At 36.4% G+C, this 24601-nt stretch overlaps 1 protein-coding gene across 5 annotated transcripts in view; it reads left to right on the top strand.

Annotated features, from left to right (window-relative positions):
- Positions 1-3632: 3632 nt before the first annotated feature.
- Positions 3633-24601, top strand: part of LOC113043126 (neuron navigator 2-like) — a 62725-nt gene continuing 41756 nt past the window's right edge. For 2 of the 5 annotated variants that reach the window (XM_026202314.1, XM_026202315.1), the window contains exons 1-11: positions 3634-4149; positions 9923-10040; positions 10461-10513; positions 11124-11196; positions 11282-11534; positions 12300-12368; positions 12687-12817; positions 15774-16716; positions 16813-16925; positions 19805-19916; positions 21710-22060. In XM_026202314.1, coding sequence (XP_026058099.1) covers positions 3931-4149; positions 9923-10040; positions 10461-10513; positions 11124-11196; positions 11282-11534; positions 12300-12368; positions 12687-12817; positions 15774-16716; positions 16813-16925; positions 19805-19916; positions 21710-22060 — 2435 coding nt within the window. In that variant the 5' untranslated portion in view covers positions 3634-3930. Of the gene's footprint in view, positions 4150-9922; positions 10041-10460; positions 10514-11123; positions 11197-11281; positions 11535-12299; positions 12369-12686; positions 12818-15773; positions 16717-16812; positions 16926-19804; positions 19917-21709; positions 22061-24601 lie in introns of all 5 variants that reach the window. The other 3 variants (XM_026202313.1, XM_026202312.1, XM_026202316.1) reach the window with 3 other exon arrangements.

Below are 24601 nucleotides of genomic sequence, written 5' to 3'. Positions count from 1 at the left end.
CGAATAGTCAAATCATTTTGCTGAATAACAACCTAAAGTTTAAAGTGATAGTTCACCAAAACCCTTACTTACACTTACTTGAAATACATCTTTAAAGGGTTTTTATTGCATAAAAGTCTATTTAAATACCATTAGAAGTATACATCACCAGTGTTGACATTTGACATGAATGGCAGCGTGTTTAGCTGTGATCCCTCAGAAGGTGTGATCTGACCCTGAGTCCAGCATCTAAGCCAGTAACAAGATTGTTTGCTGACTGGGCATGCAAACTGTAATCTAATCATTGGCTTGGAAAAGTGTCATAAACTGCAGTGCCAAGACTCCGTCTGCTGCCTCTCACTGAGCTTGTGAAAGGAGATGCATCTGGTGGAAAAAGACCTCCATGATGAGCCTGAGTTTACTAGGTCAAACTGCATTTAATCCTGTTGGGCAGGTCCTTAAAGTTCCTCATTAAAGCTATTTGTTTTTATTTACTTTTAAGCTATGTTTTTAGTCTATATATATATATATATATATATATATAAGTTTTTTTAAACACATAAATAATTGAATATGGCTCAACAGTGATTTTAGTGCCAGCTGTCTTTAAAATATCTAATTTATTTATTTATAATTTTTTTTTACTATATTTGTTTAAACAACATTTTTCCAAGAAATTAAATCTAAGGCACTTTCAAGTAGATTACCGTTCAAAACAAAAGTCTGGAGGAATTTTTTTTTTTTTTTTTTTTTTTTTTTGATGCCAGGGCTGCATTTTTACATTTTATTATTATTATTTTTTGGCCCAAAATACAGTAAAATAGTAAAATTATGAAATATTATAACAATTTAAAATATCTATTCTCCATTTTAATATAGATTAAAGTTTAATTTATTCCTGTGATGCAAAGCTGAATTTTCAGCATCATTACTCCAGTCTTTGGTGTCCCCTGCGAATCAGCAAGCATAACAAAAAGTGTAAATATAAAAAAAAAATGGCAATTGTTATGATTTTCTTTAACAGCCAGAATAACTCATCACAACTTCATAACAATCCAAACAAAATGCGTAGACCAAAAAGATTTCCCGAAATTAAATTAGTATACACACTCTCACATATGCGATAATAAAATTTACTGGAAAAAAAAAACAAGGCACCAAGACAAACATTGTGGTCACATGTGACCTGTTTAAATGCCAAGCTGTCAAAAAAAATCAAACTGTTTTTCCTACCAGATCGCACGTCTCGGAGTAGGTTTTTAAAAAGCAGTACAGAGCTTTTCTTTTGGCATCAGTCAGGCGTTGTGCTGATAGTGTATCGCTATCTGTGGGTCTGCATCCTGCTCAGCAGAAGCTTGCCTCTGTCCATGTGCAGATGACATTTGGCCTGCACTCTACTTAATGGTGAACAGTGTTTCAGAATATGCCTACTGTATATATAATAAATTGTGTTTAGCAGTTGTAGCCATCAGTGAATGTATATAAAGCAAGAATGGTTAAGACTAAGATATTTTTTGGTCTGTATTACTATCAAGAATGGAAACGAGTGTGTGCATGAATGTGTACCACAAAGTGCTTAGTCTTAGATTTGAACATGATTGTGTTTCGGTCAGCTGATAGTCCAAGGTGTCAATCTCCTGTGACTGTCCACTGCAGAGATTTGCTGAAGTGGAGTATCTGTTTCACATCCTTCACACACGTTTGTCTGATATGGTTCATTGATTCCCTCAAGTTCAAGCTGCTAGCATGGTGATATAATAGACTATTTGCAAGCTGTTGTTTTTTTATTATTAAAGAAAAGCCTAAAATTGCTTAATATAAAGACCTTATAAGACATTCAGTTGGCATTGTCCATCTCAGAACCAGCATGTTTTTGACCTGTCCTTACAGTTTAAGGTCGCCGTGATCTAAGAAGCGCTGGCACACTCTGTGACACTCAACATATTGAGAGTGATGTGAGCAGATGTACACTCACAACAAGTGGCCATATGGAATAAGCTGATCCTCTTGGGCTCTGTTTAAAGGCTAACTTTACTTAAAGAGTTGTTAATGAACCGGAAGGTCTCTGTAGTGTGCACTGACTTTCTCTTGTCTTTAGAGAGAAAATAGGCCTGTTTACACCAGATCACTTCATGCAATTTCTCTGATCGTCAAAAGACCTTGTGTAAATGCCATCCGAATCGCTTTCAAGATGGATTTAAATCTGATCAAAAACCACTTCAGGAGGTGGTCTGAGACGCATTCCAGACAGAACTGGACAAGTGTAAATGCATCTGGTTGTTGAAACCACATATGGTTTTGTTTATGATACTTGGAATATTTTTTACATTTTTTTCTAGACGTAGTCACGTTTGTGAAATTTCAGCTATATTTTGCTATCCATCTTATATTGTCAATGATCAAATCCAGTTTAACAACACGGGTCTGTAAAACTGATGCCTTGCTGTGTGTTGTGGTTGCACGTGTGTTTGTCGAAGTCTCAAACTAGCAACCTGCACCTACCACCCACCTTTCCTGCGGTAGGTTTATTATAACATCCTCTGCTTGATTCTCAGTACTGTTTTAATGATCTGAAAGAGTTCTACATGCCAACACTGATGGGGCGGATTTGAAATATCACCCATTTTTTATTCCTCTGTTTACAAGAAAACATTGGGTAAGAGGTATCAGTTTGGCAGTAGTTAATATGTCATCCTCTCCAGTTTTGCACATTCAACATAGTTTTGGAGTCAGCGGACAGTGGTTCTCAGAGGAAACAATGCGTCAGTGCCAGGCTGCAGAGAGGCAGAGGGTTTCACTCGTCCCCCGCAGGGATTATTGGGTTCAATCTGCAGACACTCAAAACTGCTGCTCCAACAGAATTTCATCCTCCCAAAGCCTGCATGAATAACCAAACACTCCCTCTCTCAGCAGGCTGTCAGACACGCGACCGGGCATGGGAATTCAGCGACTTCCGAAAAACAGGGCCGAACGAGACTTTATATTTCAATAATGGTAAAACCGCATACATCAGTTTAACTGCAAGTAAAATACTTAAACCTTGAGGCCGTTTTGGACTTTTACAGATTTTAATAATGCTTAATAGATGTTTTTGGCATCTATTAAGATGGTCAACTTAATATTTTGATGTTTTTCCACCTTTCCCCCGTCCACAGTTTAAATTAGTCTTTATATTTAATCAAAATACAAAGCTGTGATTTTTTTTATTTTTATCATCATATTTGAGGGTCTGTGACTTTAAAACGTTTAAAAACCCGTGAACTAATGCAAGACTTTTCTTCTTTGCTTTGCTAATGGTCCATTTCTCCAGTGCATTGGCGAGAAGGGTGATATTATGTCTGCTTAGGCTGTCGCCCGGGGGTGCTAGCGTTGAGTTTTCCCATAAGACACATCTGCTGTCTTGCTTAATGGCTTGTTAATCCTTCTCAAGCTTGACAGTATCGCCTCGTTGCCACTGCATCTGGAGGCTGGTAACACTTCCGCGTACAAACTGTAGGTTTCCTTTTGCCCTGACAACAAATTGCATCCTGCCTTCCCACTTATCTGTGATTTCTGCCTGCCAGAGTGTGTTGGTTTCTCAGCAGCGGCTGCGCTGGGTTATATTGAGCGACTCCTCGCTGCTGTGGAACTAGGAGCAGGTGGCAGGCGGAGTCCAGATCTCAAGCCGTACATGGAGTAAGAGCTTCATTGGACAAGAACAACTCAGAAGATGCTGATGACGGGGAAGGATTTGGCCGATTGTCATGGGAAAATCATATTATTAGAAGGTTTTGCAAGACCTCTGTGTGCCGTCGAGCTTCCCAGTGCTGTGTGAATTTGAGTTTGTGGACACACTTCTCACCGCATTACTCCAGCTGTTAAGTCAGTTTGTGCGGTCGCTCCAAGCCTTTGGTTACAACCAGACAACTTTGTGCCAGCGTCTGCGTGGTTGGATGTAAAAGACTAAAGAAGATGCCTGCTATTCTAGTTGCCTCCAAGATGAAGTCGGGACTGCCCAAACCTGTGCATGGCACTGCTCTACCCATTCCAGCCAGGGTAGCGACCCAACAGAAGCTTGTGCAGCCCAGCCTCATCCCCTTGAAGTCTCCCATCTACAGGCAGCAAAGTCAAAGCAATGCGACTTTACAGAAAAAGTACCAGACCGCCAAAGAAACATCAGAGGACCCTCAGGTTGGAATGCTGATGCTTAATTTGTATGTGGCTTTGTGGTTGCATGGATTCTTGTTCTATTAGATCTTCCTCGGATAGTTTGATTCCACACAGACAGTCGATAATACTTAGTTTGTACTTAGTATAGTCATTACAAAAATAGTAATTAAGATTGTACTTGTTGCTTTTTATATCCTCATGTTTCCTTAGATTGACCACATCAAAAATAATATCTACTATTTTATTATCTACTATTATAGTTGAGTTTTTTATCTTAGAATATTTTAGAATTGCAACCTTGTTTTTCATAATTATGACTTTATATCTTGCTTTGTGACTTTGTTTCTCATAACTGCAGATTAACATTTTGCAATGTGACTGTATCTCATAATTATGACTGTTTCTCATAAGCACGACTTTATGTATCATAATTGTGACTTTTTCTTATTTTTGCTATTTTATATTGTGCAGCAGTGGAACTTTGTTTTTCAAAATTGCAATCGTTTCTTATAGTTGCAGCTATATCTTGCAATGTGACTATATCTCACAATTACAACTTTCTCTCATAATTGTGACTTTATATCACTGTTGCGATCGTTCTTTATACTTGCAACTTTGTCTTACAATGTGACTGTATCTGTATATATAATGCAACGTTATATCTATATTGAAGATATGAAGTCGCAATTATGAGAAACAAAGTCACATTGCAAGATATAGAGTTGCAACTGTAAGAAAAAGTCGCAATTGTGAGATATAGTTGAAATTACGAGAAAAAGTCGCAATTGTTGTGCGATATAGTCACATTACAAGATATAGTTGCAAGTATAAGAAACGATCGCAGTTGTGAGAAATAAAGTCACCATTATGACTTTTATCTCACAATCACAACTTAAAGGGGGGGGTGAAATGCTATTTCATGCATACTGAGTTTTTTACACTGTTAAAGAGTTGGATTCCCATACTAAACATGGACAAAGTTTCAAAAATTAAGTTGTACGTTTGAAGGAGTATTTCTGTTCCAAAAATACTCCTTCCGGTTTGTCACAAGTTTCGGGAAGTTTTTTTCGAGTATCGCTCTGTGTGATGTTAGATGGAGCGGAATTTCCTTATATGGGTCCTAAGGGCACTTCTGCCGGAAGAGCGCGCGCTCCCGTATAGCGAGGCTGAGAGAGGCTGTGCACAGACAATCACTCATCACAGCGAGAGCGTCGCGAAATGTCAAAAAAGGAGTGTGTTTTTGGTTGCCAGGGCAAGACAACCCTGCACAGATTACCAAAAGAGAAACAGCATTAAGGGACCAGTGGATGGAGTTTATTTTTACAGAGCATCAACGGAGTTGTGCAAGTGTTTGTGTTTGTTCCCTGCATTTCGAAGATGCTTGTTTTACAAACAAGGCCCAGTTTGACGCCGGATTTGCGCATCGTTTATTTCTTAAGGATAATGCAGTCCCAACGAAAAAGGGTCACGATTGTGTGTTGGAACTGCATGCGGTGAGTAAAACTGCTTTCCTCACGGTAAAGTCACAGCTTCCAAACGCTCTCAACGCAAAAGCCTAATGGCACTCGTGATTCTTTAGCTCCGCCCACACGTCACGCCTCCAGCCGGTCGTGTTTTTCCGGGAAAAATTGGTATAGACTATCTTTCTCTTATGATAGAAATATATAATAAAACTAAAGACTATTTGGAGTTATGAAGGATGCAGTACTACTCTATAGGTACTCAAGATTAACAGGATATTGAGTGAAAACGAGCATTTCACCCCCCCCCCCCCCCCTTTAATTTCTCATACTTGTAATGTTGTATCTAAAAATCAATGGACTTGTTTCTTATTTCACAACTGCAGCATTAAATCTCACAATATACCGTATTTTTCAGACTATAGGTCGCACCTGAGTATAAGTCGCATCAGTCCAAAATACATCATGATGAGGAAAAAAACATATATAAGTCGCACCGGACTATAAGTCGCATTTATTTAGAACCAAGGACCGAGAGACAACATTACCATCTCCAGCCGCGAGAGGGCGCTCTATGCTGCTCAGTGCTCCTGTAGTCTACACTGAAGACATAGAGCGCCCTCTCGCAGCTGGAGACGGTAATGTTCTCTATTGGTTCATTTATCTTGGTTCATGTCAAATTAATTTTGATAAATAAGTCGCACCTGACTATAAGTCACAGTACCAGCCAAACTATGAAAAAAGTGCGACTTATAGTCTGGAAAATACGGTAACTTATTTCTCACAGTACAGACATCTCATAGCTGCAACTTTATTTCTCACAATGTGATTATTTCTCAGTGTGACTTGATATCTCACAGATTCTACTCTTTTCATAGTTGTGACTTTAAATCTTGCAATGTAACAATAACAGTTATTTGCTTTTTTTTTTTTTTAATCTATAGCAGAATCTGGCTTCAATGCAAGTTGCTATTGAAACATTAATGAACAGAAAAAACCTAGAGAATGTTTTTGTAGTTGGTCATGTTGAAATTCAAACTTTTCAGAGCTTGTTAAAGTGTTGTGCCCATATTCCACAATGACTTGATCTGCAACAACTGTAGGGATGATATAGGGATACCACTACGCCACAATACGTGTGTCAGTTGTATTCATGTTTGAGATACAGTTTCACTTTGGCCACATTACCACTATTGTAACTACTGTTTGTAGAGCTCCCCACTGAAAGCTCATGTGTTTTTATATTTACACGTTAAAAATATTATGCTTTATAAGAATAGCTCCTGCTGACCTGGTCAGAGCAAATCGTCTGTGAAAATCGCAATGTTCTTCCTTTGGTCCATGGCAGCGATGTGTACATTCATGTCTTTGTGTGTGTGTGTGTGTGTGTGTGTACACGTGTTTATATATATTCATCCGTTCAGTAGAGCCTTAAAGGCAGTGAAGAGCCAAGTTCTTCATGTGGTGGGCTAGAATGAAAAGCTCAGCCAGTTGGCCTGTAATTACAGCGCACATGCACACATAGACACAGTCATGGAGGTTTTACTACAGTGCTCCATTAGTAGCGGTGAGCCGCACTGCAGGTGGGCATTCGGCCATATGGACACCACAGGTCGCTTACACCAATCCCAGAAGCCAGTAGTGGGCACCCTTCAGCAAACACTGCTACTAATATACTGCTATGCCCTAACACAGCACCTCTGTCCCTCTTTGTTCTGGCCAGGAAGCTGGAAAATGCTTCAGTTTAAAGAAAATGGCACTAAATGTGTTTTGGGACTGTGCTGGTGTAAGGATTAGTTTGCCGTTTCAGACACGTTTGACTGCCTTGTAAAACAACATGATGATTGCAGTTTCTAGTTTGTTAAATATATGCTTTTTGCGTTTGGAATTGATTGAAATTACCAAAAAAATATGAGGAATGCTTTTTGCTCTCTAAATTGTCCTACACAAATTTTTTTTTTCTGAAATTATCTTGAAACTTAGAAGAAATGTAATGTGGCAGGTTTGCTCTGTTTTAACAAAAAGTGCTCGGATTAGTGATTTGGTGTGAATTTACCATAATATTTTGATTTAGTATTGAATAATTACTGTAATCATACTGGAATTGTGCGTTAACGTGGTCCGCTAAGTTTGCGATACTTCAAATGGCATTAAGCATGGTAAATCTACTTTTTTGTAAATATCTTTTTTTTTTTTTTTTGCAGTAGAGTTTAACTTTTTCAGTAACTGAAATAAAGCTAAAATAAAAAGATGAAAAACCTGTTCATTTTTTAGAAAGTAAATGAAAAGTGTAATTTAAAAATTTCAAGAAACTGAAAGAAGTCAGTTAAAAGCAGATTACAAGTATTACAAAAGCATATAAAATTACTAAAATTAAAACTAATTTATTGCTAATGACGAAAGATGGCAAAATATAAATTATAATTTATAAATAATAGTAATATATAACTGATAACAGTTTTTTATTTGACTGACACAAAACACTAGCAGTTATTTTGTATTTTGTTATGATTTACTTGTGTTGTTAGTTTCTGAATAGTTCTCATAAGAATAGATTAAGTATTAACCTGATACTTTATCCATACACTTTTCAAGTTATAAAAATGACTGGGAGGTCTTATAGACCCCGAACAGAACGTGATGGATATAAAAGCTAATGTGGCCTGCCATGTTAAATGTGCTATATTTGTTTTAATGTTATTACTTTAACCACTTAATGCTTGTTCATGTTAACATTAAACCTGGTTACGCAGTACTCTTCCCTATGTTTTTATTATTCAAGATTATTATTCCCACATGCTGTCCACCGCAGCCTAGAGGTTTTGTTTACAGCGAACGGGTGGAGCGGTTCTCCAGGCTCTGTGGGCAGAAATACAAACAGCCCCCTGCAGAACTCACAAGGAGTCTCTGTATTAAAACCAGCAGTGGCTCCAGTTTTAAATGGCCCGTGTTTGACTCTGATCTGCATCATGTGCAGGCACACCAGTTCTTTTTATATATGTGTGTACCATTTAGACCCATTTAGACATAACTAGAACAGCAACAAAACACCAACAACCCTTTATATCTGACCTCTGTACTAGTGGTGGTCAGAGACTAGGCCTTTTGAGACCGTGCTGCCTCCCAGTGCTCACTTGGAGTAGCTGCATGACAGTTACGGAAAAACAAAATAGTCATCAGGTATGTTTGGAATGGCATAGTAATATAGTACACATGCTAATTTTGCTGTATATATACCATGCATAGTATTTTCTATGAATACAATACTCAGTTCATTCTGTATTAACAAGAACACATTGCATGGAATACTGTCACAAAGTGCAATATGCTTCACTTGATCTATCATTTATGAGAATGTTTTATGTCATCTTTGTCCTGTCTTATTGCTTGCTCAAACTACCATTTTCTTTCATTTAGGCATATCATTTTATTAATATTTGTAAAATATATATATATATTTGTAAATATTTATTCAAATGACAACAATTGTAATATTTGACGAGACTTCATATTTATTTAAAAATTAATAAATAAATAATTATTTACTTTAAAAACAGGCTTTTTTATTTTATATACATTTAATTACAAATATTTAATCAATTAAAAAAATAATTGTAATAAAAAAATATATATATATATTTTAAAATGTAAAATATATATATATTTTACATTTTATAATTTGTGTATATTTGTAAACTAGGGCATCCAAAATAAATGTTTTTGTTTACATAATATCTGTGTCTGTACTGTGTATATTTATTATTTATAAATACACAAATACTTTATACAGTATATTAAATATATTTATATGAATAGAAATATTTATGTAAATACATGAAAATATTTTCAAACTACGTAGTGTATGTGTGTATTTATATATACATAATAAATATATATGTAAACAATTATTATTATTATTATTTTTGGATTCATCACGATTAATCATTTGACAGCACTAGTAAAAACTATTTAAAATATTATTTTTATTCTTGTTAATATTTGCAGATTTTTTTAAATATGTATTTTAATCCAAAAAATATTTCGATTAATTGGACACTATAGTTTATACCATGCATCATGAAGTATTCAATTATATTTTTCAGCTATAACCATTAAAAAAAAAAATATGTGCAGTCTGGTATTCCAGACTCCTTTGACAACCTGCTTATAATAATTTTTCTGAAATTCCCCTGTCCACACTGTAATATTGAAATGGTAGCTTATGGACCACAATGTGGCGTTTGTCTTTCATCCATGTAAAATCTGAACCCAGAGTTAGATGTTAAGTGCCTTTTCCTCATTCGGTCTCTTTCTATTTTTCTTTGAATGAATAGATTTATACAGACTGGGCCAACCACTACCTAGCCAAGTCCGGACACACACGCCTGATTAAAGACCTCCAACAGGATGTTGCCGATGGCGTTTTGTTGGCAGAAATCATTCAGGTTGTAGGTAAGATTAAAGATATAAAAATAATTTTCCATAATTCAACCCCCCCCCCCCCCATCAAACCTACAATTTTGCTCCACCGTACCGGTAAATCTAACCATAATGAGGAGGAAGAGGAGGAGGACTGGGAAAGAAATGGACTCGCATGAGCATCAAAAAAACTCACCACCTTTATTATTTTCAATGTGTTTTGAAGCTGTTTTATGAGATCAGTTTCTGAAAAGGGGCAATTTGTAGATGATTTATGAGGCTACAAACTGAATTAAAACTGAAATAAAATAAACATATGCCAGAGGAAGATTCCTGTTATACATACAAAAGCCTGACGACCACATCTAGTCGAAGATGTTTTCATAAAACCATCAGGTATAAAATGGTGTTACTTTAATTCAGTGCCCTTCCTTTTTTCATCTTTCCATTCAGCAAATGAGAAGATTGCGGATATCAACGGATTCCCAGAGAGTCGCTCTCAAATGGTAAGACTCAAAATGCATGTTTTGTCATCTGATTAATAGTTTATACTTTTTACCAAGTAAAAGGCATTTCAGTTTAATTACTAAAACGTCCTGCTTTTTGCTATGAAATCATGCTTTATGAGACATAAAAACTATAAAACATCATACTCAACCAAAAACAAATGCAGACTTCTTTTGTTTTATTTGCCATAAGGTTTTTTTTTTTACTGACTATTATGTCAGGCTATACAGTAGGTTCCTGTTCACTCAGAATCTGCCATTTATGTCAAAAATATACATGACTGAAAAACAGGGTGAGTGAATGATGACAGTGTTTTCATTTTTGGGTGAACTGTCTCTTTAAGAAACAATCTCAGTGAGGACAATGGCAGGTCTTGTTGACCTTAAAACCCCGGTGTTAACCAGCGTGCCATAGCCTGTCGTCTCACCAGTGGTCAGGATATACATTGTAATGTCACAGGAACATCGCATGACGGACCCATCGGGTTGTAAAGCACAAATCTTCCCTATTGAGCGCCATCTGTTGGGTTTATATGCCCTGTACACCTGAGAGTAGAGTGGAAACCAGCTATGGTGGGGTCACGAGCTCCCATGTTTTTCTCGTAAACAGATCGAGAACATCGATGCCTGTCTGGGCTTCCTTGCTGCTAAAGGGGTAAATATAAAGGGACTTTGCGCTGAAGGTGAGCGGACTCTTAACTTAACCAGTGTTCATTAATATTTGAAACAATATGTCAGCAAGATTCTTTTCTGTTTCTGCCAAACCAGAGATCCGCAATGGCAATCTGAAGGCCATTTTAGGCCTGTTCTTCACTCTGTCACGTTTCCGGCAGCAGCAGCAGACTTTGAAACAGGCGTCCAGCAATGCTGAGTTGCTCCAGAACAAGCAGGCCCACCGATGCTCCAGTCCTGCGCTGCGTCCTCACACTCCTCCCTGTAGCTCTCCCTGTCCGTCTCCCATCCACCAACACTACACATCCTCCACCTGTGCACAGAAACCACAGACAGACCTGCAGTCCAGGTATTATTGTCCAACTCATATACTGGATCGCTTATTCATAGACATAGCAGCTGGATTGACACATCAGTAATCAACTTCAAATAATGAATGGAGGATAAAAATATTTTTTTTATTTTAATTATTTATTTATTTATTTATTTATTTATATTTTAATTTTATTTAGTTTAGTTTACTACCCAAAGTGGCCAACATGTTACATTTTAAAATCATTAAAATACTGGTTTTGAGACTTTTTTGCATAAATTGCAATGTTGTGTAAAAATTGCATTCAATTTGTACGTTTCTCTTAAACTACTCTTTATAGGTTATGTTTTTTTTTGTTTTGTTTTTTTTTTACTATTTTACACTCTCAACAGTTCTAACAAGTAACCAATCATTTCCATTTCTTACTTCCCAGTTCTTTTATTTTCAGTGTTGTTTTAGTATTATTTTGTAATAGCTATTATAATATTAGAATTATTAGAATATATTATAATATTTATTTTTATTTCATTTTTTATCTGTGATCTTTTAGTATTAATTTAGGTTTTGACATTTTAGTCAATTATACTTCTTTTATTTCAGTTAATTGACAAGGCAACTTTTTTAAGTTTTCAGTTTTTAATCTAATATTTATATTTTATTTAATAATTTATCAGCTTTATTTCAGTTAACAAAAATAATTGTCAACAGTTTTAATTTCCGTGGTTATATCTTCTTAACACTTAACACTTCTTTTCTCTCCATTCCTTTGTCTCTCTCTTTTGTTTGTCCTCGATCTTGAAGTCATCCCTCACAAGGCTTCGATCAGAAAAAAGCTGTCAGACTCTCAGTTGCTCAGAAAAAGAACTCTAGGTCAGCTTTCCACATTTCTAAATCACACCATGCCTGATTTACATCTTGTATTCCCAGTACATTACCACACAACAGCACCATCTACTGGTGATCTTTCAATTCCACACAATCCAATCTTGTGTCATCAGGGCCAAAAAAGCATGTGAATCCCTTCAATAGTCATTTTGTTTTCGTTCATATGATCAGATGTGGTTTTATAAAAAGGTCACTGAGTTTTTTTTTTTTTATTTATTTTTTTTATATAATTGGCATTCCAGTCTTGTGTTTGCAGCATAAATAGTTAAAGGATGAGCTTGTTCTGACTGAACTCTTTGTCAGGCTTCCGAGCCTCTCAGTGAGGGCGGGTGGAGAGAGTAAACCTCGAACCTCAAACACCAACAGACGCAGCCAAAGCTTCAACCAATGTGACCGATTAAAGCCATCAGTCTCTGCCTGCGCTCATGAAAGAGGTGAGTTAATCGCTTTCATTTACACAGTCGGAAATTATCCATGTGGTTTGTGTGAGAGTATGTGAACAGTTGTTTGGTAAAAGCTCTCTTGTTAAGTGTGTATAGTTGTTACGAGAAAAACCATTGCTCAAAGGTGCGGTGAATTACTCATTGATGGATTCAAACCTATAACCTTTCACTCAGATCTTTAACCACTACACCACGACCCCATTTAATTACAGAAAATTTGTATAGATATATCTGACTTTTCCTTGCTCAAATTGGTTCAAATGAAAAAAAAAAAATCTCAGAAAATATTATTTTTATTTGTAATTATATATATTATAAAAATAATTACTTTTTAAGAAAATAAAACTAGTGTTTTTAAATGTAAATATGTTATGTTAAATCCTATATTTGTTTATTTTTTCTTAAATAAAATTGGTATTTCTTAATATGTAAATGTTTAGAAAAAGCATACAAATGAAACAGACTTGGACTTTATAGTCAAAAAGAGTACCATAAAAGTATTTTGAAAACACCAGGATAGTTATATTTATTTTTTGGCCCATCTGTTATTTGACATTTTTCAACAACATTTTGTTTCAGATTTGTAAATATTTTCAATTGAAAAATTTTCTTGCACAGATGGAAGATCTAAACCATCTTGTTCATTCTCTAAGTTGGGAAAATGCTCGTAGCGTTCACAGTTTTATGATTGTGCAATTGCATGCTGTGTTGTTGACACATTTTTGGCCCACTGTTGTTTCATTATGGCAGGCTCGGTTTACTTCAGCATTGAGTTATTCAGGGTGATAACCCCTCTAACATGTCACATAGTTGAGTGACTGAGAATATGTGGATATTTGTATTCAAACCAAAGCCATAAATCCATTTAAAGTAGTTTTCCCTGTTTGCACATGCGTTATGATGTACATGTCTGTGTGTGGTTTGAATGGACTCTCAGCTGCATGCTGCTGTCTTTGGTATGATGATGATGAGAGGTGTTTACTGCTCACTGATTCAGCTCTAATTACTGTACTTGTGGCAAGACCAGAAGAAGCGGAGAGAGAGAAAAAAAGAGTCGGTGATCATAACAAAACTTTATACAGTGAGACTGAGATTGAAGGAAGATGAGACTGCTAGGATTTTACTTAGACTGCCTGTAAGGTAAGCAATGCTAAACTGAGTTTTCATGCAAACAGGCTGGTAAATAAGTTCATAATTAAATAATAAATACAAAGGAAACAAACATTTTTGCAGCACAGGGAAATTTTGATTTTCCACTGATGGAATTAGGGAAATATTGGATGAGATTGTTAAACTGAACAGAACAGAGTTTGGTTTCATCACATTCTAAATTGTCATGCATGCTGATTTTATATAATATAATATAATATAATATAATATAATATAATATAATATAATATAATATAATATAATATAATATAATATAATATAATATAATATAATATGTAAGCATGCAAAATAGCTTTAATGATTGTTAGTCACATGAACAACTGTTCCTTGGAAATTGTAAATAATTTCTTCACAGTATCAAATATCAAGAAATGCTTCACAGTCAATCTCCTTTTTTAAACAGCATGGATTTATCTCAAAAATAAATATAATGCATCACATCACATACTTCAGATGTTTCTCTTCGTAGTTCATGCTTCCTTTTCTCAGCACTTCATCCAGTACGCTTTCATATTTTCACATTCCCACAGGCATGACACTTAATGTCTATGTGCACAGCTTGACAGCACTTGCTAGCGTTTGAAAGATTTGACCTACTTTCTCTGTGCCTTAGTGGCTTTTTGACCTCCCTACTTTACTTGGCCAACTGCCTGTTACAGTTAAATGTCCAAAAAGTGACCCAAAGCAATTAAAAATGCATAATTAATGACAAAATATCTATCCCTTTAAGGCCTATAAGAACATTGTTAAAATAGTCCATATGACAGTGGTTAAATCATAATTTTATGAAGCTATGAGAAAACTTTTTGTGTGCAACGGAAACAAAAATAATGACTTTATTCCACAATAACTTATCTTCTGTGTCAGTCCCGGCTGCGCATTCACAATAATACGATGATGTATTCTGACATAGAACATGGAAAGAGAGGAACGGACAATTGCTTTGCTGTCTATGCAGGGTCAGAAAGGTCTTAGATTGAGTTTTTGGAACGACATGAGGGTGTGTAATTAATAACAGAACTTAATTTTTTTGGGTGAACTATCCCTGTAAACATTACACAATTTAGAATTTAAAAAATATATATTTTTTTTTTACAATTTACAAATTCATTTTTACATTATGTAATATTTATATAATATTTAGAATATTTTTGTAAACCTTCAAAATAATATTTTAACAATTCTGCCATTAAATAAAAATACTATTTGTTTAGATTAAGTACACTTTCAGAAACCTCACGGAGTGAAAGAAATGGAAATTACAGACCTTTCAAAATTTAAAACACATCTCTTCCATCTTTATTTGACCCTCTAACTTTAACACTCACTATTCTAATTATATTCTTAATAAATCTAACTACCTTTCTAATCTTTTTGTATTCTATTCTCTTTTCATTTATTTTGCAATTGTGTGTGTGTGTGTGTGTGTGTGTGTGTGTGTGTGTGTGTAAAGACTTCTAACACTAGCCTGCTCTATTCTTTTTTTATTCTATCTGTTTTCTTTTCATTTATTATATTATTTAAAATCCCATGCTACGTGTACTGTGTTAACCTAACTGAGACTTGTTATAGCACTTATATATCATTGCTCTTTTTGTTGTTTTTGATTGCTTCCACTGTCTTCATCTGTAAGTCGCTTTGGATAAAAGCGTCTGCTAAATGAATAAATGTAAATGTAAATCTTTGGTCTTCACCAATATGGATGCGCACATGAGACATTCTCATCACGATTGTGATGAAGACCTTCTAAAATGTTATTCTCATCTTGAATTTGCAGAGAGAACTACACCATCACCCATAATGGTTGATCATGGACCAATCAGCTCTTCTATTCCTCCACCCAGCTGCACCAGCACATCTAAACCCTGGAGAAGCAAGTCGCTCAGTGCAAAACACACTGCTACATCCTCCATGGTCGTGGTTAAACAACCACCCCCAGATTCTCCTGAGGTTCCTCCTAAGGTGATCACCCAGAAGTCCATGCTGGAAAAGCTCAAGCTCTTCAACAGCAAAACTGGTTCCAGAACCTCCAAGGTTGTCAGTACAGAAAACCTCAGTGCTGTAGAACCAGAAGAAGGTCAGGTTTGCCCCATACACCCTGAAGCCCATCTTGGAAACCAAAGGCCTGTCACTCCCAGCAGTTCTGGTAGCACAAGTCCAAAGCTAGCGCTGAAGGGTATTGCACAGTTGACACTCGGAAGGGCTTTAGCACCCAAAATAGCCTCGGCAAAAGCCACCGAAAAAGTTAAAGAGAAGTCAAAGCCTAAAGAGAAAGACAAGCTCAGACAGCTTCCTGTTACAGAACCTGACCATCTAAAAGGAGATACCAAAACCGATGGACATGTTACACCCGAGACTAAGAAGTCTGTTCCCAAAGAAAGCAAAGCCAAATCAGCAATGACTGGGATTCCTAAACCAAGCCAGGGAGGAAAGGCTTCAGCTGCAAATAAGACTGTAGCATCGCCCCCTTGTGGTGCGGAGGGAGAACGGTTACGGAATGGAAAGATAGCAGGTCTGTCTGTACATAAAGGGCAGAAAGACAACAGAAACTACAGCTCTACTTCTAGCTTACCATTTCCAGAGGGGAAAAGTTGTCAAGATCTCACTTTTGGTGCTCAGACCCACTCAACAGCCAGCAATATGGTCAGTGTACAACTTCCACAGCTCCAAGAACAATACAACCACACCAACACGGCCACTGTCGCCCCATTCATGTACAGGTGACACCTTTATGATAACTTGAATGCATTTTCCTAGATACTCCATCAGACTCTGTTTGACTCTAAACTAGCAGGTTGTTCTGTCACTCTAAACAGTAGGTCTCAAACAGAAATTGATAAGACTGGGCTTAAGGCAGGAGTGGAGGAAAGGAGAGAACGAACAGGCCTGTGCTGCAAATCCATCCATACTTCTCTGGAGAACCTGACAGGTACTCATTCCCAACACTACAGAAAAAAATACAGTATAGACAAATTAAACATGAGTTTTGACTAATAGTGTTTGGGAAGCTATGCTGAAACTGAAGGTAATAAAACTAGAGAACATGCAAGAACATGCAAGTCCGTTAATATTTCGCCACAAAAATGAAATCAGATGAACTGCTACTCAAGGCCACAAATAATAGATTTGTGAATTGTTTCAATATTTCACAGTTAATATTTTTTTAGTGATTCATAACGAATCATTACAGTATTTTAGCGATTCATTGCAAAATATAATTTCGCTGTTTCATAGAAAGTCATATTAGCGATTCACAGTAAATATTTGAAGCGATTCATATAGTGCTGTCAAATGGTTCATTGCAATTAATCGCATCCAAAATAAAAGTTTTTGTTTCCACAATATATGTGTGTGTACTGTGTATACAGACAAATAGATTTTATTTTGGATGCATTTCATCTCAATTAATCGTTTGACAGCGCTAGATTCGTATTGAATTGTTTCAGTGAATCACTTACAGTTTGCTAAAAATGTCTCTGATATTCCTGTGTTAGATTTGAAAGAGAAGACAGTCTGGACTGTTGCAAAACAGTGTTATATCATTCTACTGAGCATTTTGTGTTGAACAAGTGTTTGCTACTCCTAGGTAGTTACTCCCTAACGCTAATGCCTAGTTTGGACAAGGTTGTTTACTGTCTCTGATTATTTATGAATAAGTGAGCACTCTTGAGGCCAATGTCAGGCCGGTCTGAGAGTGAACAAGAAAACAAAACAGCACTCATCTGCATGTAAAAGGCTATGGATGTCAAGGAGTTGCCAAGGCCTACCAGCATGTGTGTGTGTGTGTGTGTGTGTGTGTGTGTGTGTGTGTGTGTGTGTGTGTGTGTGTGTCCTTCTCAGTCTCAGTCTAACTTTGTGTAGAGAGAAAAACTCTTCTCCACAGGGGAAGTTCCCTGGGCTGGTGTAGACATGAGAGCTGTATTCTAATTTCTCCTCTCTTTTCCATGGAGGAAAGGAAAAGGCAGGACAAAAGTCACAAGAGCTTCTTTCACAAATCAGTCGGCACATTCTCTTGGAAAACAACTTAGAAAGTGTCAGACAGTCCATTTATCCATCTTAACAGAAGCGTAGGAGAGTCAGGGACACGTTGCCACCAGACAAAAAAGAAAAGCTCGGGACATTAGTAGCACTGTGAAGTTGTCTTCTGCAACCAAGACTAAAGACCTGCATCACTGGAAGCGAACCTAAATAAATCGTTTTCTCAATGGACCAAGCAGGAAGTCATAGTCAGTTGGCATCTCCTCTCAGAACAGGAGGAACAAGAGATGATTCTTATGAGGACACCTCAGACGACTGCTCCAGTCTCGGGAGAAAGGACAGGTTCAGGGGTGTAGACAGTTCTGGAGGACCTCCAGCATCTTCTAAATGGCTGTCTGAACACACTCAACCAAGGGTTTTGAATGAAGGGGAAGTTGACACATTTAGCTGTGTATGTCAGCTCCATTTGAGCCATCACTCTTGTGTGTGGGATGGAATTGCTCGTGTTAATGAGGAGATCATTCTAACCATGTTGGATATCTTTGAGAAGCATGGATGTAAGTAGATGGGTGTGTTGGACGACTATCTGTTTTAAAGAGTTACCCAATATGCTTTTAGCACACCTTAAATCTAAATTATTGAGTTGAAGACAGTAGCGATAGGAGGAATGGACCCGTGTCTTTTATATTAGCATTTGTGCCACATCCACAAGTCACATCTCTGCAATTCTCTTCTTAACAAAGTCTTGTCTTTTTTCTTAGCTGAAATCTGAAACTGTTGGGTTAAAAGAGAAAAAATGACTGTGGAAGATGATGGTTTTGTTATTAGGTGCTGTAGTCCCCCTTTTGGCAATTTTTGGCTTGTATGTTACCTGCCAGGCTACAGCTTGAGTGATCTGTTCTTCTCTGACTTTATTATTAACAGGGATATATTAGGATAACTGATATACTATTCCAGTTTTTGTGGATGTTTTTTAATTACATTTTATAATTACTTTGAGTAATTTTGTTGTTTTTGTAATTTTTATTAGTTTGAACTATATATGTTTAAAGTTTTAATTAGATTTATTTTAGCACTAATAACGCTTAGTAAATATGACAGCAGTTAGCTTAAAAGACACAATATAGACATTTATGCTAATGTCTGCTAACGCTCCTTGTGTTGAAAATGCCTAATTGCATTGTGTTATGAACTTTCATCTCTTCCTAATCAAACCAAAATCAATCTAAATGCCATTTTTAAGTGAAACAGTTTATATTTAAAGCCGTTAGAGAGGAAAGTAGTCTGTTTTTACTCAAGTAGCGCCTAGTGAACAAAGAGTTAGCATTAGCTTCAGCGAGTAGTTCTAAAAGAGGTTGTTTATGGATTTTACAGCCTGCGGGAGTGTACTTTACCATGGCACTCATTCATTTACACGTTTTACATCATGTGCGAATGTGTGTGAGTCTGCTCTGTTCCTCCTGAGCCCCTTGTGGACCCCTCAGGATCAGTAAACAGCCGTTAATCCGAGTTGCCAAATCCTCTCTCACCTATGGCATACACTGTGTGTTTATTTATAAGCAGCTGTTGGCTAACGTTTCGTTCATTAGGACTGGTGCAAGAAAACAAAAACCTCTTTTACAGAATGCTAGGAGATTTAACTTCACAAGCATAAGAGGCAGAGTTAGAGCTGTGATGCTAATGCAGCATTGGTTCATTTACTTTATCCCATGATCCTCAGGGTTTAGGCTTTTTGAAGCATTTTAGATGTGTGAATATGTGTGTTTGGACATGCGCTAGAGTTACGGTAGCTGCTGTTTGCAGACTTTGTTGATGAGTCTGTTTCCTCAGGTGAGGACTCTGAAACCAAGAGGCTACGTACTGTCAAAAACATCGCTGATCTGAGGCAAAACCTAGAAGAAACCATGTCCAGTCTGCGGGGGGCGACTCCTTTCAGTCACAGGTAAGAACATTGGAATGATTTTATTTTTGCTTATATATTTTGTGTGTTTCTGCCTGCTGAAAGTGGTCAAAGTTTGTTTTTCTTATCTAAAATATTTTGTTTCTTAAAGAGATATTTCACCCCAAAATTAAAAAATTCCTCATGATTTACTCACACGCAAGCCATCCTAGGTGTATTTGACTTTCTATTTTCAGACGAATCCATTCGGAGTAAAATTTAATGTCCGGGTTCTTTCAAGCTTCATAATGGCAGTGACTGGTGTTTGAGATTTTGAAGCCTAAAAAAGTGCATCCATCCATCATAAAAAGTGCTCCACACGGCTCTGGGAGGTTGTAATTATTATTTGTAAAAGCCTTATAACTCAAATAATGTGCACGTGTTAAGTGAAGTGCTTTTATAAAATTGTAAGCTTCATTTTTCTGCTTTTATAACATTAAAAAAACTAGCCCTTTTAATGTAAGTGCATCTTTGTAACTTCCATTTTTTTATTTTTCAATGGAAACTAGAGACGAGTCTAAAATGGTTATCAACCAGAAGGGAGTCCCACTAGTGGTAACTGCTTCTCATTGCACTTTTTCTAGTTCATGGTCAGACTCTAAATGGCTTCAGTTCAGTAGGGTTGAAGTACAACATGACATTAATTATGACTGGGAACAGAGATCACAGCACAGTTCAGAAAGCTCCCCATTGTTTCCGGGTGTGTGAACCCTTTTATCTCTGGGGGTTTGCAAACTGTTAAACTCTAAATGGCTTTGAGGAAGACAGTTTGATTGGCATTAGGAGCTGATTTGGGGGGTGCCGGGTTTTTGTCTTTGCTGTGATCAGTTTGATGCGTGTCTCGGCCTTCCAGGGTACAAAAGCTGCCGTGAAATCGGCTGGGGGACACCTAGTGTCTGTTAATGCTGGACAAAAAGCTTGTTTTAATATTCCAGTGAAACCCTGTCCTGACAGGATGCCAAATTTTCCCAGAAACTCAGTGATGCTTTTACTTTTTGCTTGCTTTAAGAGAAATCTTCTGTTTTCTTAAAGGGATAGTTCACCCAAAAATGAAAAAGTCATTATCTACTCACCTTATGTCATTCCAAACTCTTATTGTTTTATTTTCTTTGGTGAAAGAATATAAATATTATATGAAATCCTTAAACTAAAAAAAAAGAAAAAACTTAAAAATGAGAAATGCTGCTGTTTTAAAGGCAAGCTGAAGTGTATATTAAAGCTAAATAGAAAATGTATTATAATAATGATGATGATTATAATAAAAATGACAAAATAGCTGAAACCTAAACTTCAATTTAAAATGAAAACTGAAATAATTCTGTAACATTCTTGCAATTAATAAGTTGTTCAATTATACTGTTTTCAATAAAAAAAATAAACTATCCTGTAAACCTCTTCTTTGACATGTACTATTAACTATTTATTGTGTTTTTTAAAAATCTTTATTTGTTTGGGGGGGGGGTCATTTTTCAGCTGGTGGTTGTCAGTGGTGTTTCAAACCTTTTTCAAGTCAAGATTTTAAGAGAGACCACCTCTTATGGGAGAAAATTAGATTTAAAACTTGTATGTCTGAAAATATAAATGGTTAATAAAATTCATTTTTGAGAATGACCCTGCTGTTCATTCCACTAAATGACAGAGAATAGGGACAAACTCCAAAACTATTTTAGATACAAGAAAAATTCACATTCTCAGCTTAATTTTCTGTACCAAAGTGGCAAATAGCCCATGAGACCTATAGTTTACACCATTCAAATACCATCATTAACTTCTGATATCTCACTATGACCTGCCAGCACCCTGGAGACGACCTTTGACAGCACCGTGACTACTGCGATCAATGGGAGGGCTTTGCTTGCCCTCAGTTCCCGCCCCGCTTCTGCACTGCCATGGAGACTGGGTTCATCCAGCCCTCGCCTTCAAGCTGGTGATGCCCCCTCTTCAGGAAACGCATTCGTACAGCATGGCAGTGGCTGTGGGCAGCACACACACAGCCATCAGACCTGCACGCACAGCAGAGTCCTCTGCGCCCTTGAACTCTCAGAGAAGGTGGAGGAGCTGGAGGGCGGCGCCATGGAAACAGCGGGGTACATGAGTGATGGAGACGTCCTGGGCAAGAGCATGAAGATGGAGACTGTCACCAGTGGGTGAGTGTGGTTTGATGGTGTGTTTGAGTGTTACATTTGTGTCATCTACTAAAAAAATAGTGTATGTCGTGTGAGCGGAAGCAATGCCTCCATCGCGATATGATTGGATATGACTTGTTATGATCGGCTGTGATTGGTTAATGCGATAAATCCTGCCTCTTGTGTTCGTGCGTGTTCAACATTCACAAATCAGTCTGAATGAACCGTATAATGGCGTTAATGGCAAGAGTATGTTTAAAAGGTAAGTAAAAGACTCACACACTTTGTTACTGATATTTTGATTTGTTAAATCAAAATAAGATTTAAAATGACATAAAAACATGATCTGTGGGAGTTTTAGTGAGTAATCAGCTTGGTAAAATGTAAGTGAATCTCCACGTCTGTGACCAATATTTCCAAGCTTTGATGAATGCTGCGCCTAGAAATTCACAAATAGTTCAAAGTTAACTTTTAAAAAGAGTAGCTGAACATAAGTCCGCAAATAAAATATGTTGATTAAATTGTTACTGCCTTGAGTTATTATTTTGGAATAAATATAAAATGCTTAAAAACTCTTAGTTGATGAGATTCATACTTGTCTTTGGTAAATACAATATTGATTACACTGTTTTAAAAAATATATAAAATAGAATTGTGTTTTATTTTTCTGATAAATGATGCAGGTAAAGTACAGGTAAGAATGCATGTCTGTACATCTGCCTCTGGGTGGTGCTCTTTTGCTAGTCCTTTTTTATAGTTTATTGTGAATGCGTTACTTCCAAACAACTTACAAATGTTACTATAGCCATTTCTTTTTAACCATTATTTTCTTTAAGATGACAGTCATACTTGCAAAAATACTGTAGCTTTCATGTTCATTATAACAGTCCACAAAAAGTTTTTTTTTTTTTTTTTTTTTGATTTTGTTGATAGTTACAAAGATGTACATAATGTGAAGAAGTTATAATGTCCATTTAGCACTCTATATCAGAAGATGCAGTATTAGTGTGTGTGTGTGTGTGTGTGTGTGTGTGTGTGTGTAGCAAAGTGGCTCGACGCGCCCTGCGCTGAATTCCTACTGTGTCCCATGAGCGGTTAGCCACAGCTTTTTAGCATGTAATCATGTAACGCCGATCCAGCTTTCTTTATTCCCATCGCTCTTTCATTGTGTCGTTCACTAGGAGCTCTGCCAGTATTGCTTGCATGCTGGTCTACTGGTGTGGTTTGTGGCAACGTGCAAATTACAGTATGTGTGGATGAACTGTGGCCCTTGTTTTGGACCATACAATCACAAACCAAGCTCGTCTGCTTCAGTATGTTGCTCGAAGCAGCTCCTGACACAAATGTGTACATTAGGGTGTCACTATTGTGCAACAATACTTTAAAAGCCCCTAAAGCTTTTTCATGTTAGCAGTTATTTCGTTCATATGTCTGTCAAGAGGACATGAAAACGCAACATGTAGCCTGTGGTAAGAAGACGGGAGTCAGGGGTCATGGGAAATATTCATGGTTGAATCCTGAGAGTGGGTGAATATCTGAAAATGTGCAACCTTTTGACCCTGTGGAAGAGATATGAGGTTCCATCCAAATTTGGAAATGCGACGAAATCTACAAACACAGCACATGTAGCAGTGTACACACAGAGTCGTGCATAATCTTCCCCCAGTCCTGTTCAAACAGGAATCAGACAGGCACCTTTTATTGGATTCTCATATTCCTTCTGCTCAGTGCTGAATTCCAGTAGAGTGATTCTGTCACCACAAGAAAATCTTTGCGAGACATTCGATCATAGTTGAAAAAGCTTTTAAGGCCAATTACTTAGACCATATATGGATGGATTTTGAAGCGCAGTCAACATTGGGTACTTACAGCAAATTCGGTTTCTAAAACCTGATGTCTTGGTTTGGATTAGTGCCTTTTTACTAGCTTAACTTAGTTACATTTTTGAATAATCAGACAACATACAAAGCAATTAACTATGTTTTGTGGGAGATTATGTAGAGAGAGTATTGTTTATATCCATCAAGAATAAGTTTTATTCTGTCTTTTTTTTAGTTCAGGGTTTTTTTTTTTTTTTTTTTTGGTCCAATTTGTTTTTAATGTACATTTTAATTAAAACTGAGTAAATAATTGGCAGGAAAACAGTTAGAAACATTTAGAATGAGAAACAACTTAATTTATTTTTTATAAAACATTAATTTTATTTTATTTGTAAATCTGAGTATATAATTTGTAGGAAAAAACAGGATCTGAATCAGTTTCTATAGTGATATTTGACATGTGTATGCTATTACTTAAACTAAAAAAATATATATTTATTCAAATCAAAAACTGTTTAATAAAATAATTAAATATAATTATTATGTAGTAGATGTGTAGGAAGGGACCTGATTATTTTATTGTATTTTTTTTATTTTTTACAACTCCAATTAATTTGTCGAGAAACATTGGATGAGAAACAATTTAATCCAAATGAAATGTAGATGCTATTTATTAATAAAACATTTATTTTTTATATTATTTGTAAAACCTTTTAACTGATTTGTATAAAAATATGTAGAT

This window comes from Carassius auratus, chromosome 25 (assembly GCF_003368295.1).
Source record: "Carassius auratus strain Wakin chromosome 25, ASM336829v1, whole genome shotgun sequence".
In the NCBI taxonomy this organism is placed as follows: Eukaryota; Metazoa; Chordata; class Actinopteri; order Cypriniformes; family Cyprinidae; genus Carassius; species Carassius auratus.
This window is presented reverse-complemented; position numbering and strand designations above follow the sequence as displayed.